Genomic DNA, 13,873 nt, shown 5'->3' with positions numbered 1-13,873 from the left:
TATTACGACACGATTGAAGATGCGTTAGGTGGGGTACAGGAGGCTCACTTTGATGGACTCATTTTTGTCCATTCTGGCATCTACACAGATGAATGGATCTACATAGAGTCTCCAATTACCATGATCGGTGCAGGTGATTTATTATTTATTTTTTTGGGACAATACTACGTATACATATTCTTTCTATATTCCACTACATATCTGTTTACACAGTCCCCGATATATGTGGCCTGGAAGGACCGTGTGCCACTGTATGGTGCCTCTACAAGGTTCAAAGGATATCTCTGGGCAAAGCTGACAAGCTGCCCATAGGCGAGCTCACCAGTCACTGGTTGGCGGCGGTGCAGACACCGCGCTCCCATCAGTCTAGCACCTGCATTACATTGTGCACAGTTTGTCTCTGGTCACTGTGAAGTGGTGGTGACTTGTAACTGTAGCTCAGATCCTGTTCAAGTGTATAGCCGAGCTGCAGCCACCACTACACCGAGACCTGAGACTGACTGCATTGCTAGGTCCCGGCACCACGTCTATCGGTGACTGATCAGGTAGCCTGGAGATTGCTTATTGGTCAGTTTTGCCCAAAAATCCATTTTAATTTTTTAAATGCAATTTTTCCTGAGGAAGTCTCCGTAACAGGCCGTGCAGAGGAACATGTCAGTTCTTATTATCAGATACTTATTTTAACAAACTTCTAATCTCTCCATTGATCCATTAGCGCTCTTTCCCATCATGTTGGTTCTCTCCGGGGAAATTACATGTTGGCTCCTTTTGACTTAAATGTCTCATATGTAGTCAACGAGTGACTGTGTTCAGGTGTTTTTCTCAGTATCTATCTATCCTCTATCTATCTATCATCTATCTATCTATCTATCTCCTATCTATCTATCTATCTATCTATCTATCTATCTATCTCCTATCTATCTATCTCCTATCTATCTATCTCCTATCTATCTCCTATCTATCTCCTATCTATCTCCTATCTATCTATCTCCTATCTATCTATCTCCTATCTATCTATCTCCTATCTATCTATCTCCTATCTATCTATCTCCTATCTATCTATCTCCTATCTATCTATGTGTTTGGAAATTGATCTGTATGTAGTCATTAGTGGACTATGGTAGGGCCATTAAAGTCAGTGGGGCCTGTCTGTGCATGTATGCATTGGCATCCCTTTTTGACAGGTTGCCAGTATTTACATGCCGTGGAGGGCACAATCGTAATGTGAACCAGGCACATAATGAAGGGGTGGTAGCAATGTGCCTGTTTTCTGTGCAGCTTCCTCGTGAGCCGGGCGTGAGAGTCTTTCTATAGATCTTTACATCACACGTTCACCTTTCCAAGTGGAGCCAAGCAGAGAATAACAGACTCAGCGCTTTTGTCCCTTTTGTTTCCAGTGAAGGAGTTAAAGTACAACTCAGTTGCTCATTTAAAAACGAAAAAACATCACAATCATAGTTTTCCTACTTCATTCTCTGTTTGAAATTCCCGCTGTTCGCTGACCCCCAGAGCTCCAGGCTAAGTCTTAATCTCTGTTACTTTATTGGCTGGAGAGGGTCAGATGGCTGAAGGCTTGTTTGACCAATCAGAGCTAAGCAAACTGTGAGTCATCTGTTGATGTAGTAGAGGGGGGCTGGCCTAACTAGGGGGACATTGACAAAAGATGGCGCCGGCTGAAGAACCTGTGGTCGACAGTGATCGGATAAGTATGGGGGTTTATAAGGAACGTGGCCAGAAAGGTGATTAAAACACAATAAAGAGTTCTATGTAACTTTTGTAATGTGTTACCAGAAAAAAAAAATTGCCGGAGTTGTTCTTTAATGAAAGTCCCTCTTTTTTTTTTTTTTTCTTTCTTTTTTTTTTTTGGTCTCCAGCCCCAGGAAAAGTTGCTGACAAGGTGATCATTGAAAACACTAGAGACTCCACATTTGTTTTCATGGAAGGTTCAGAAGATGCTTATGTTGGGTATATGACAATTAGGGTAAGATATATGTGTGTGTATATATATATATTTTTTTTTATATAGACTGTTTTACATTTTCCTTCAGACCCCTGTGAGGAGACAAAACTCTAAAGTCATAGGCAGGAAGTGATGTGACGGATTTTGACAGGGGGACAACCTATAAAGCAGAATGGCGCTGTCCCATAATGAAGTCATTGCATTTGTGTTACGTATGTAACGTATTTTGGCCTTTTATTGTATTGGACTATGCTGGTACCTAGTACCGCATGTGAACTACTGTACATTCCCCCAAAGTCAGGTACAAGGGTTTGGCTGCCTACGAGGTTAGTGGCTGCAGTGATGCTTACTAGTGTAGCATAGATATATGATTGTACAACTGCGGTAAACTAAATGAAACTTCATGGGGATATCATACTTTTATAATTTCCCAAAACGACACGAATTGTACAAAGATTGTATTGCATCTAAAGCTGGCCGCCCATGCTGTGACTGCTCAGCCTGGATGGCGGCATTCAGACAAGTCGTGTTTTGATTTGTAAGTCAAATTTTATAGGTTTTGGTTGCAGACATTGGGGGTGGGGGTGGGGGTGGGGAGTAGGACGTTCATTCCTGAATATAGCAGCTACAGAACATGGAGGGGTTCTATCCAGATGTGTACATGGTATAATGAAAGCCTCTTCTGCTCTTGGCCAGAGGTGGCAGCAGAGAGCACAGTGTCAGATTGAAAATAAAACATTTCCTGCAGAACATACAGCAGCTGATAAGTACGAGAAGACCTGAGATTTTTTAATAGAAGTAAATTACAAATCTATATAACTTGCTGACACCAGTTGATTTTGAAAAAAAAAAAGAAAGATTTTTGCTGGATAACCCTTTAAGGTCAGAGTATACAATTTATTTATAGAATGTTTTATAATTTATGATTTTTTCTTTCTCTGCACAGTTTAATCCTGATGACAAATCTGCCCAGCACCATAACGCCCATCATTGTTTAGAGATCACGGTGAATTGCAGTCCGGTCATCGATCACTGTATCATTCGCAGCACTTGCACAGGTTGGTCGCTTGCTTCATGTCAGTTTTTCTGGTGACGGGGTCGGGTGCCGGGAGTGAGGGGCACCCACTTTAGGAGGAAAAAAAGCGCGTCTTATAAAGCGAAAAATACGGTGTGTGTGTGTGTAATTTTACGCGAAGCCAATTCACATTGGATGGCGCCTTGTTGAGGGTTTTGATATGAAACCTGTGCTGAAATCTTTGCTGGCAATGCCAAGAAACAGCATCGGTGTCATTGTTAGTGGTAATGATCTTGTTGCTTTTATCCTCCTCTTGTGTTGCAGTTGGCTCAGCGGTCTGTGTAAGTGGTCAGGGGGCCTGTCCCACCATAAAACACTGTAACATCAGTGACTGCGAAAATGTCGGCCTGTACATCACGGACCATGCAGAGGTAACCACGGTTCAGAGAATCTTATTCCTATTTGTTTTACTGATTTCTTACAAATTGTTAATTAATTTTTAAGGGAATTTATGAGGACAATGAGATCTCCAATAATGCTCTAGCTGGCATATGGGTGAAAAATCACGGCAATCCCATCATCAGGCGAAACCATATCCATCACGGCCGGGATGTTGGCGTCTTCACGTTTGACCATGGCATGGTAAGTTGTTTCTGCTTTGGTCCCATTATAGGTTATTACTGGTTTGCACACCTATGTATAATGGATATTCGCTACTGTTCCAGAAATGTCTGTCTCTGCAGCTTAAACTCTTTATTACCTTGTTATTGTGGGATTAACTACTCCTATATAGCTAATATTTATCCGGGAGCACACCCTTATAATGGATTAGCATAAGCTGTGCTGTTTTACAACCCAGTTTGTGTGTATGAAAGAAAAATACACTTTGGTGTGAAACTAGAGCAAGTGAATCACAAGTAGTCCCTAGAAAATGAGGCCCTGCTTGACCAGATTATTATATATCAGATCAGCCCGTCCTCTAGTGTTGGCTGCTTAGACTTTCTCCTGTGTTCCACCAGTTACTATACTTTCACAATATACTTGTTCCTCACACAGCTTGTACACACTTAGTCTGGTTTTCCGTAACATTGGAACATTCATGTCCTGGCCTGACTGCAGATCTAATGATCTACCATGCTGTCAGTTTGGGTATTTAGACCTGTGGTTGAGCTGGGATACATAATACAGATGTAAAATGTGCTTGTGGAGCACTTCTACTGTATCAGGCAGCCATATTGTACTGCTGCAACACCCGAAACTCTCCTGTCCCAGTGCAACGTTGCTGGACTAAACTTGGATCTGGTTACAGAGATATTTAGGATTCAAGGAATAAATGTGCTTTTTTCTTTTCTTTCTTTTTTTAAAAATATTATAACACATACTGTTTTGCATTGATCACCTCTGTGCACTCGATTGCTACAGACTGCTGAACCCAATTCCCACCCTGGGCCAACAATGAAGTCATTTTAACATAATGTCAATACTGACAGCAGCTTATAAATGGTTAAATAGCCATCATAGACGATTGGACTGCGCTGAATAGCTGGCTATAAGCCACAGTCACCAGAAGTGATGCGGTACAGACAGGGGTAATGACATAAGCCCTCTCTGTACCCCCCCAGGGACGCCATGACATACCGGTACGTCATGGTGGCTTAAGGGGGTTAACAGCTTGATGGGACAGCCTAATATACAGCCAAGTATAGTAACCATGTCATTCATACAGTGTGGTTAGTATTAATGGCGTCTGTATTCTGCTGATGCCGCCTATAGGACAGCCATATTGGTATTGCTTAATCTTGTAGAAGGAAATTTTTGTATTCAGTTACTTCATGTAATTCCATGTATAAGTGGTCAGACCAGTGGGTTCCCGTGTACTATGCTGACATACGCACATGTCTTAAATAAACCATTCTCTGGGTGGAAGTTGAGTAAATGCTGTAAGATTCTGATGCTGAAAAAATAACATTATCATTACAGGGCTACTTTGAAAGCTGCAACATACATAGAAATCGAATAGCCGGCTTTGAGGTGAAAGCCTACGCCAACCCCACAGTGGTCAGATGTGAAATCCACCACGGCCAAACAGGAGGCATTTATGTCCATGAAAAAGGGAGAGGGCAGTTCCTGGAGAATAAAATCTATGCAAACAACTTTGCTGGTGTTTGGATTACCTCAAATAGTGACCCAACCATACGGTAAGTATATCCAGGTCTGTTATATACACCTTCCCTGTGCAGGACTATATCAAAGTCTGTGTTGTATACACCTTCCCTGTGCAAGAGTATATCCAGGTCTGTTATATACACCTTACCTGTGCAGGAGTATATCCAGGTCTGTGTTGTATACACCTTACCTGTGCAGGAGTATATCCAGGTCTATGTTGTATACACCTTCCCTGTGCAGGAGTATATCCAGGTCTATGTTGTATACACCTATGCAGGAGTATATCCAGGTCTGTGTTGTATACACCTTCCCTGTGCAAGAGTATATCCAGGTCTATGTTGTATACACCTTCCCTGTGCAGGAGTATATCCAGGTCTATGTTGTATACACCTGTGTAGGAGTGTATCCAGGTCTGTGTTATATACACCTGTGCAAGAGTATATCCAGGTCTCTGTTGTATACACCTTCCCTGTGCAGGAGTGTATCCAGGTCTGTGTTATATACACCTTCCCTGTGCAGGAGTATATCCAGGTCTGTGTTATATACACCTTCCCTGTGCAGGAGTATATCCAGGTCTGTGTTATATACACCTTCCCTGTGCAGGAGTGTATCCAGGTCTGTGTTATATACACCTTCCCTGTGCAGGAGTATATCCAGGTCTGTGTAATATACACCTGTGCAGGATGGGAGGGTCTGGCTATAGACATCCGTGACCTTCGGCCCTTCCAGGTGGGACGAAACTTTCAGCTGGCCAGAGGGGGAAGGAGACGGATTGTGCATCAGGGAGAATACATGGAAGCCGAGATATAGAGAGATACAGAGATATGCAGAGCTCACATCATATACATAGCGATTATGACAGCTGTAAGCAGCTGCTCAGGACTCAGGACTGTAGGGAACACCGCTCGTCCCTGGACACTCTACATGTAAACAACCACAAGACACAGTAAATCAAAAGGCTTTTCCAAAATGAAGCTGCACAATGTTCACCCACCGTCAGTAGACTGTAATAACCCCCTCTGTAGCCCGGGATGTAGGTCCGATACCTGTCATGTTCACTCGCCATCAGTGCTGAGACTGTAATAACCCCCTCTGTAGTCCGGGATGTAGATATCCCCGTCATGTTCCCTCGCAGTCAGGAGACTGTAATAACCCCCTCTGTAGCCCGGGATGTAGATAACCCCGTCATGTTCCCTCGCCATCAGTGCTGAGACTGTAATAACCCCCTCTGTAGCCCTCGCTGTAGATCCGATACACATCATGTTCCCTCGCCATCAGTGCTGAGACTGTAATAACCCCCTCTGTAGCCCGGGATGTAGATATCCCCGTCATGTTCCCTCGCCGTCAGGAGACTGTAATAACCCCCTCTGTAGCCCTCGCTGTAGATCTGATACCCGTCATTGATTTACTTGTGTTGTTGTGCTTACACATGTACGTTTTATGCTGTCGATACCATACTGAGTTTTTTTTATCCCTGTTTTTTACAGGGGAAATGCAATTTTTAATGGAAACCAAGGTGGTGTGTATATATTTGGTGATGGAAGAGGCCTTATTGAAGAAAATGACATTTATGGTACGGTTTTGATTTATTTTTTGCTCATTCACCTGTTTGGCATTTTGTGACCATCTTGTTGTTGACCTGTCCCGTCTTCGTCCACAGGCAATGCTCTAGCGGGCATCCAGATCCGCACAAACAGCTGCCCTATTGTCAGACACAACAAAATCCATGATGGTCAGCATGGTGGCATTTATGTGGTGAGTGTGGTATAAATCTGTAATCTGAGTGTGAGTACAGACATTCCCAGGAACGCTATGGAGAAGTGATAGTGTGCACAACCCCTACACCTCAGGGTTAGAACACAGCGCCACCCCTGTCCTCAGGTTGTGTGTGATACTGAATTCTGTTACAAAAACCTATTGATATATTTGGGCCACTTTCTCTACTAGACGACCTAAAAAAAAAATTAGTTCAGAAACTTGTGGCCTATTGAATCTGTACTAATGTTTAATCCTGCTCAGTGCGTCACAGCTGAATGGGGTTTTATGATTCTATCTTTTTCCCACAGCATGAAAAAGGGCAGGGGGTAATTGAGGAAAATGAAGTTTATAGCAACACATTGGCTGGCGTTTGGGTGACAACAGGAAGCACTCCGGTGCTACGAAGGAACCGAATACACAGCGGGAAACAGGTACTTACTAACCCGCTCTCTACCTCAGTGACTAAATCCACACCTGGTGGAATGTTGTGGATTTTCCCCTTTGAATTACAGAGATCTATATTAAAGCTGATGGCGAGTTTCCGTACATTGGACCTAACTGCAGCTTTGTTGGACTCTTAATGAAAGAGCAAATTTAGTAATAAGGAATAGAAGTTTTTTGTTATCTCTGCACTCCGCTCATCAGCCGCTGCCTCCTAACTGACTGCCACTCCGTGCAGCTCCTCCCCGGGCACCTTAAAACTGACTGCTGCTCCTCCCTGGGCACCTTTATAACTGACTGCTGCTCCTCCTCGGGCGCCTTATAACTGACTGCCGCTCTGTGCCACTCCTCACCAGGAGCCTTATAACTGACTGCCGCTCCTCCCCGGTCGCCTTATAACTGACTGCTGCTCCATGCCGCTCCTCCCCGGGCGCCTTATAACGGACTGCCGCTCCTCCCCGGGCGCCTTATAACGGACTGCCGCTCCTCCCCGGGCGCCTTATAACTGACTGCCGCTCTGTGCCACTCCTCCCCGGTCGCCTTATAACTGACTACCACTCCGTGCCGCTCCTCCCCGGTCGCCTTATTACTGACTGCTGCTCCATGCCGCTCCTCCCCGGGCGCCTTATAACGGACTGCCGCTCCGTGCTGCTCCTCCCCGGTGCCTTATAACTGACTGCCACTTCGTGCCGCTCCTCTCTGGTCGCCTTATAACTGACTGCTGCTCCATGGCGCTCCTCCCCGGGTGCCTTATAACGGACTGCCGCTCCTCCCCGGGCGCCTTATAACTGACTGCCGCTCCTCACCTCCCCGGATGCCTTATAACTGACTGCCGCTCCTCCCCGGTCGCCTTATAACTGACTGCTGCTCCATGCCGCTCCTCCCCGGTCACCTTATAACTGACTGCTGCTCCATGCCGCTCCTCCCCGGGCGCCTTATAACGGACTGCCGCTCCTCCCCGGGCGCCTTATAACGGACTGCCGCTCCTCCCCGGGCGCCTTATAACGGACTGCCGCTCCTCCCCGGGCGCCTTATAACGGACTGCCGCTCCTCCCCGGGCGCCTTATAACGGACTGCCGCTCTGTGCCGCTCCTCCCCGGTCGCCTTATAACGGACTGCCGCTCTGTGCCGCTCCTCGCCGGTCGCCTTATAACGGACTGCCGCTCTGTGCCGCTCCTCCCTGGGCGCCTTATAACGGACTGCCGCTCCTCCCCGGGCGCCTTATAATTGACTGCGGTCCATGCCACTTCTCCCCGGGCGCCTTATAACTGACTGCCGCTCCTCACCTCCCCGGGCGCCTTATAATTGACTGCGCTCCATGCCACTTCTCCCCGGGCGCCTTATAACTGACTGCCGCTCCTCACCTTCCCGGGTGCCTTATAACTGACTGCCGCTTCATGCTGCTCCTCTCCAGGTGCTGGAAAAAGCTGGATTCAGTCCTGGGAGGGGTTTTCCAGGATCGGATCCAGCTTTTTACCCAGCACCCGGGGAGGAGCGGCAGTCAGTTATAGCTAATGAGCAGATTGCAGAGATAACAAAGCACTTCTACAGTATTTAGGATTTGACTGCAGTGCTGCGATGTGGAGTGAGAACTTTCTGCCACACACTCAGCCGACCTACATGGTTTTGTGCTGGTATCTTCTTCCATTTATCATGAAATTACACTAAATCCTTTCCGTATTATAAGAGCGTACGCTGTATACGGGCTCATTGACATCTGTCAGATCTCCATTAGGTAACTCACACACAATGCTCTTGGGTCATGTTCACATGGAAGCCAACGTGTAACACTGGGGAGTGAGGGGAATCTACAATCCTGTGTACACGGGACTGATGCGATGTTCTGCAGACGCTGGCGGACCTGATGTATAAACATTTGGGGCAGCTTTGGTTTTTCCATTGCAGCATTGATAATGAGGGAAGCCTGTGCCATCTGCGCCATCTTTTATCTGCAGTTATATATAATGTTCAGAATATCTACAGAAGAGTATTGTAAAAATATAATTGAATTGTGTTTCTTCTTTGTTTGGTAGGTCGGGGTTTACTTCTATGACAATGGTCACGGAGTACTAGAAGACAACGACATCTATAACCACATGTATTCCGGCGTTCAGATACGGTAAGCGGACCGTGGCGGTGAGTGGACTTATTCCTAATGTATAGACCGCTATTACAGTGCTAAATTCACCCTCATTATCCTTCATTGTCTAGAACTGGAAGTAACCCCAAAATTAGACGCAACAAGATCTGGGGGGGTCAGAACGGTGGAATACTTGTCTACAATTCTGGTGAGTTACACCGATGTCGCTGTGCCCGTTGCTGGCGGTGTTTCTGTGTGGTTCTTAACCATAACTCATTTTGCACAGGGCTTGGCTTCATCGAGGACAATGAGATCTTTGACAATGCAATGGCCGGAGTCTGGATCAAAACAGACAGCAACCCGACGTTACGACGAAACAAAATCCACGATGGGAGAGACGGTGGCATCTGTATATTTAATGGCGGCAGAGGTAACATGTAGTGCACATAGGCGATATACATGCCAGTGCTAGAGAGGCTGATCAGAGAGAAAGCAGCTATGTTCAGCCGTTCTCTCTTTATTGTGCCCCCTAGTGGTGGAGGAGATTTATGCTCCGCTCTGTGCAGCAGAGAAAATAGATATTATTACTGTCAGCGCCTACAAACTGCAGATGATGATAACCTTGTGTTGGTTTGTGTGGCAGGTTTACTTGAAGAAAATGACATCTTCAGGAACGCTCAGGCCGGCGTGCTCATCAGTACAAACAGCCACCCCGTCCTGCGGAAAAACAGGATATTCGATGGATTTGCTGCAGGTTGGAATAATCATTGAATCTTGTACATAGTAGCCATGATGTTGGTGAGAACAATTCTTAAAGGGACAGTGTCATCAGAAAATGATTAATTGTACAAATAATGGTTTTATGTTACAGATTTTTGGTGATTTTCTTCTTTTCTCTAATATCCCATTTTTTTTAATCTATATTATAAAATAATCCTGATATCCTGCAGTTCTCATTCTCACCACTGGGGCTAAAACTAAGCTGAGACTTCCTGTTGTGTCTGTGGTGATAAGAGGAGGCTGCAGTAAAGTGATCTGTACAGCATTGCAGCGTCATGTGACACCAGTAGATGGAGGAGACAATAGCAGCTTCCAGTGGGATGACCTCATCACAGGTCACAGAGCGCGCTCAGTAATGTCTCACATTTATCTCAAGGGGACAGAGTCTGTCTATTGTCTTCTGAGTCTTGCTGTAAAGCATGTCACTAAATGCTGTTAAGAACAGCCTGGGTTATTTGGCAGCCCATCAGTAAACAAAATCTAGGTGACACTTTCCCTTTAAATCATCCCCTTTATTGAAACGTTGTTATAGCATTGGCTCACATTTGCTGAACACAAGATGGCGGCCTAGCTAGTCAAGACTATTTCACCACTTCTTGCATCTGCATTAGACAGAGTACAGGCTGCTGTAGAGGGTGGCCCATGTTCTGTGCTAAGACGGTACACGGTCTGTGTGTTACACAGTACAATAGCTTATTGGCAGCTGCTGGCCCAGATGTTCATTGTTCTGTCAGTACATTAACCATTTAAGTTTCCTTCCTGTCTTATCTGTTTGCAGGTATTGAGATTACAAACCACGCGACTGCCACCCTAGAAGGCAATCAGATATTCAACAACCGATTTGGAGGGCTATTTCTGGCATCTGGTGTTAATGTTACTATGAAAGGTATGTGCCGCTCCTGGGGTCTGGTACGGAGAGCGGGAGGAGGCTGGAGTACAGATGGATGGATAAGGGGGTCCGGACGCAACGTTTTTATGTTCTCTTCTCAGTTTATCATAAAGGGATGAAACCGGATGGCAGCATGTTATCTATAGGATACTTAGAAGCAGCAATATTCTATATCCATCTGTCGCGTTTTCCTCCCTTTTCACTATTTTTGCACAATATGGAAAATGCCAAATGAAATTACCTTTTTTTGGTCATACTATGTGATTTGCATACTATATGATACTTTGCAGTACTGACCTAATAGGCCCTGATACGCAATACATATGGCAAAAGTGGGGGCTTTTTTGGGGGGCAGTGACAACCTATGGAGGCAACGATATGGTGATGCAGCTCAGATGCAGCGGTGCTTACTGCGAGGCATTTGGGCCCTTACACTCATTACTGATGACTATTGGGTTATACTATGTTGTACCTCAGGGGGGGCTAATAGGTGACCAGGACTTTTATGTAAGTTTTTATTTTATTTCCTTCTATATAAATAAGAATTGTATCTTGTGGACATTAGATATTTCTTCTCTAGTTTCATCTGTCCCCATCAGACACTAAAGGGACATATGTTTTGGGGTTGCAGGTTTTCCCAAATAATATACCCAGTGAATTCCTATTCAGCCCAGATATAAGATTACCCTATAATGTCACGAGGCCAGAATTTTTTTATTTTTTATTTTATACATGGGCCAAAATAAAATAGTAAAAATGTCAGTTGTGCAACTTTGTGGGGCAGTGACATTCACTGTACATGAAAGAGAAACCTATTCTACAGGAGAAGTTTGGAGAATATTCCTGTGCTTATTTTGACAGGTTTAAGTCCCAGATTTGGCATAAAATAGTCTCACCCCGACATTTCTGGCCACTTACACGATATCTTGTCTGCATTAGGCGAGAAGTAACATGAAGTATTCCCGTCCTATCTTTGTATTTCTTACAGATAATAAAATAATGAACAATCAAGATGCCATAGAGAAAGCAGTCAATAGAGGCCAGTGTCTATATAAGATATCCAGTTACACCAGCTACCCCATGCATGACTTTTACAGGTAACTTTCAGTTTTTGGGGATCAGTGGTGGTCAGATTCCTGTAGAGCTGGGCTATTCTGTTATAGAACCGTATTCTGCTATTGTCTTCTATACAGAATGGATGTTTGTCACCGTCCCGCTTTTCTCATTATTGAACAATACAATTTCCGCTGTGCAGAGATCGCCCTCATCTGTCTTAGAAGCAGCCATGTTGTGTTTTTTTCTTTTTGTATTTTAAGGCCTATTATCTGCTAGAAATTCAGATTAGTAATGGATAATGTAATGAATCAGCTAGGGGCCTGTAATTCTTTAGTTGCAGTTTATTTGGGAAATGTTTTCCATCTTCCGCTATCTGTTTTGAGGATGCCACGAATAACAAAAGCCTCATCTAGGATAACAAGAACAGCTGCTTTCTTCCAAAAACAGCGCCACTCCTGTCCTCAGTTTGGGCTTTGCAGCTTAGTTCCGTTGAAGTTAAAGGGGTTGGCCACTTTATAGTAAAATTGCTCAGTGTACAGTATTAGTAAGTGTTCTCACTGTATATACTGACAGTAGCTCCCTGTGTACTCACTGTATATACTGACAGTAGCTCCCTGTGTACTCACTGTATATACTGACAGTAGCTCCCTGTGTACCTCATAGAGCTAATATCAGACTCCCCTCCTCCAGGCTGTGCTGTCTGGCTCTGTGGTGTTTTAGTCCACAAAATGGCTGACATGGAGGAGCATGTGACCAGGCCCCGCCCCCAGTGTCCACCACTGAGCCTGTATATGTCTATGGAGGACACAGGGGACAGGGCCTGGTCACATGCTCCTCCATGTCAGCCATTTTGTGGACTGAAACAAAACAGAGCAGGGCTGCCCCGCCGGGTGAAGGGGAGTCTGATTTTAGCTCTATGAGGTACACAGGGAGCTACTGTCAGTATATACAGTGAGCACACTTACTAATACTTTGTACTGACCTATTTTACTAAAAGGTGGCCAACCCCTTTAATAGAGCTGAGTGGTAATACAGCAAACAACCTGAGGCCAGGAGTGGCACTGTTGTTTTTTCTTAGAATTAGTTAAGTGTTTCTAATCCTGGATAACCCATTTTAATAATACAAGAGCCCAAAACGTGATGGTCTATAGATGAGTTTACTGTAAGGTGCTTGATCAACTCTTATCATGGCAAGGAGGCGGCTGAGCTACAGCATGCATGGCTTCTCCCAGCACTGACTGCTATACGGAGTTCTGTACACCACTCATGCAGAGGAGGGAGGAGACATGCATGCTGCCGCCTGAGCCTAATATAGAACCTGTCTTTATACTAATAGTTTCTGAGCTCCTGGGGGGGTCACTATAAAGTGTCTCAATCTGGAAGATTCTCAGCAGAGTCCAGGCAGCATGTAATGCTTTACATCCCCTGAGGTGGTGCTGTAAGATATTCTGCCATCAGGTGATCCTGCAAACAAAGAGGGACATTTATATTGATAATTCTGGTTGTACAATCGATGTGGAGACCGCTGTGAATATGATGATGGGGTCTGGGTTATTGTCAGACTTTAGTATAAAACTATTGTGGACTTTTCTTGCTTCTTAGATGTCACACCTGTAACACCACAGACCGCAACGCCATCTGCGTGAACTGCATTAAGAAGTGTCATCAAGGCCATGATGTAGAGTTTATTAGACACGATAGGTGAGTGCACGTTGCTGTCACTTGGTG

At 44.9% G+C, this 13,873-nt stretch overlaps 1 protein-coding gene across 1 annotated transcript in view; it reads left to right on the top strand.

Annotated features, from left to right (window-relative positions):
• The window catches only part of FBXO11 (F-box protein 11), a 61,269-nt gene that overhangs the window by 45,977 nt on the left and 1,419 nt on the right, over positions 1-13,873 (top strand). The window contains exons 7-22 of the mRNA XM_069954921.1: positions 1-133; positions 1,875-1,981; positions 2,907-3,018; positions 3,300-3,406; positions 3,480-3,617; positions 4,956-5,173; positions 6,629-6,714; positions 6,802-6,896; positions 7,208-7,330; positions 9,374-9,459; positions 9,552-9,628; positions 9,707-9,850; positions 10,064-10,174; positions 10,979-11,086; positions 12,078-12,186; positions 13,748-13,846. Of these exons, the coding sequence (XP_069811022.1) occupies positions 1-133; positions 1,875-1,981; positions 2,907-3,018; positions 3,300-3,406; positions 3,480-3,617; positions 4,956-5,173; positions 6,629-6,714; positions 6,802-6,896; positions 7,208-7,330; positions 9,374-9,459; positions 9,552-9,628; positions 9,707-9,850; positions 10,064-10,174; positions 10,979-11,086; positions 12,078-12,186; positions 13,748-13,846 (1,853 nt within the window). The remainder of the gene's footprint in view (positions 134-1,874; positions 1,982-2,906; positions 3,019-3,299; positions 3,407-3,479; positions 3,618-4,955; positions 5,174-6,628; positions 6,715-6,801; positions 6,897-7,207; positions 7,331-9,373; positions 9,460-9,551; positions 9,629-9,706; positions 9,851-10,063; positions 10,175-10,978; positions 11,087-12,077; positions 12,187-13,747; positions 13,847-13,873) is intronic.

The sequence above is a fragment of the Dendropsophus ebraccatus genome, chromosome 15, assembly GCF_027789765.1.
Source record: "Dendropsophus ebraccatus isolate aDenEbr1 chromosome 15, aDenEbr1.pat, whole genome shotgun sequence".
Taxonomy (NCBI): Eukaryota; Metazoa; Chordata; class Amphibia; order Anura; family Hylidae; genus Dendropsophus; species Dendropsophus ebraccatus.
Note: the sequence above shows the minus strand (reverse complement) of the source record. Positions and strands in the feature narration are given on the sequence as shown.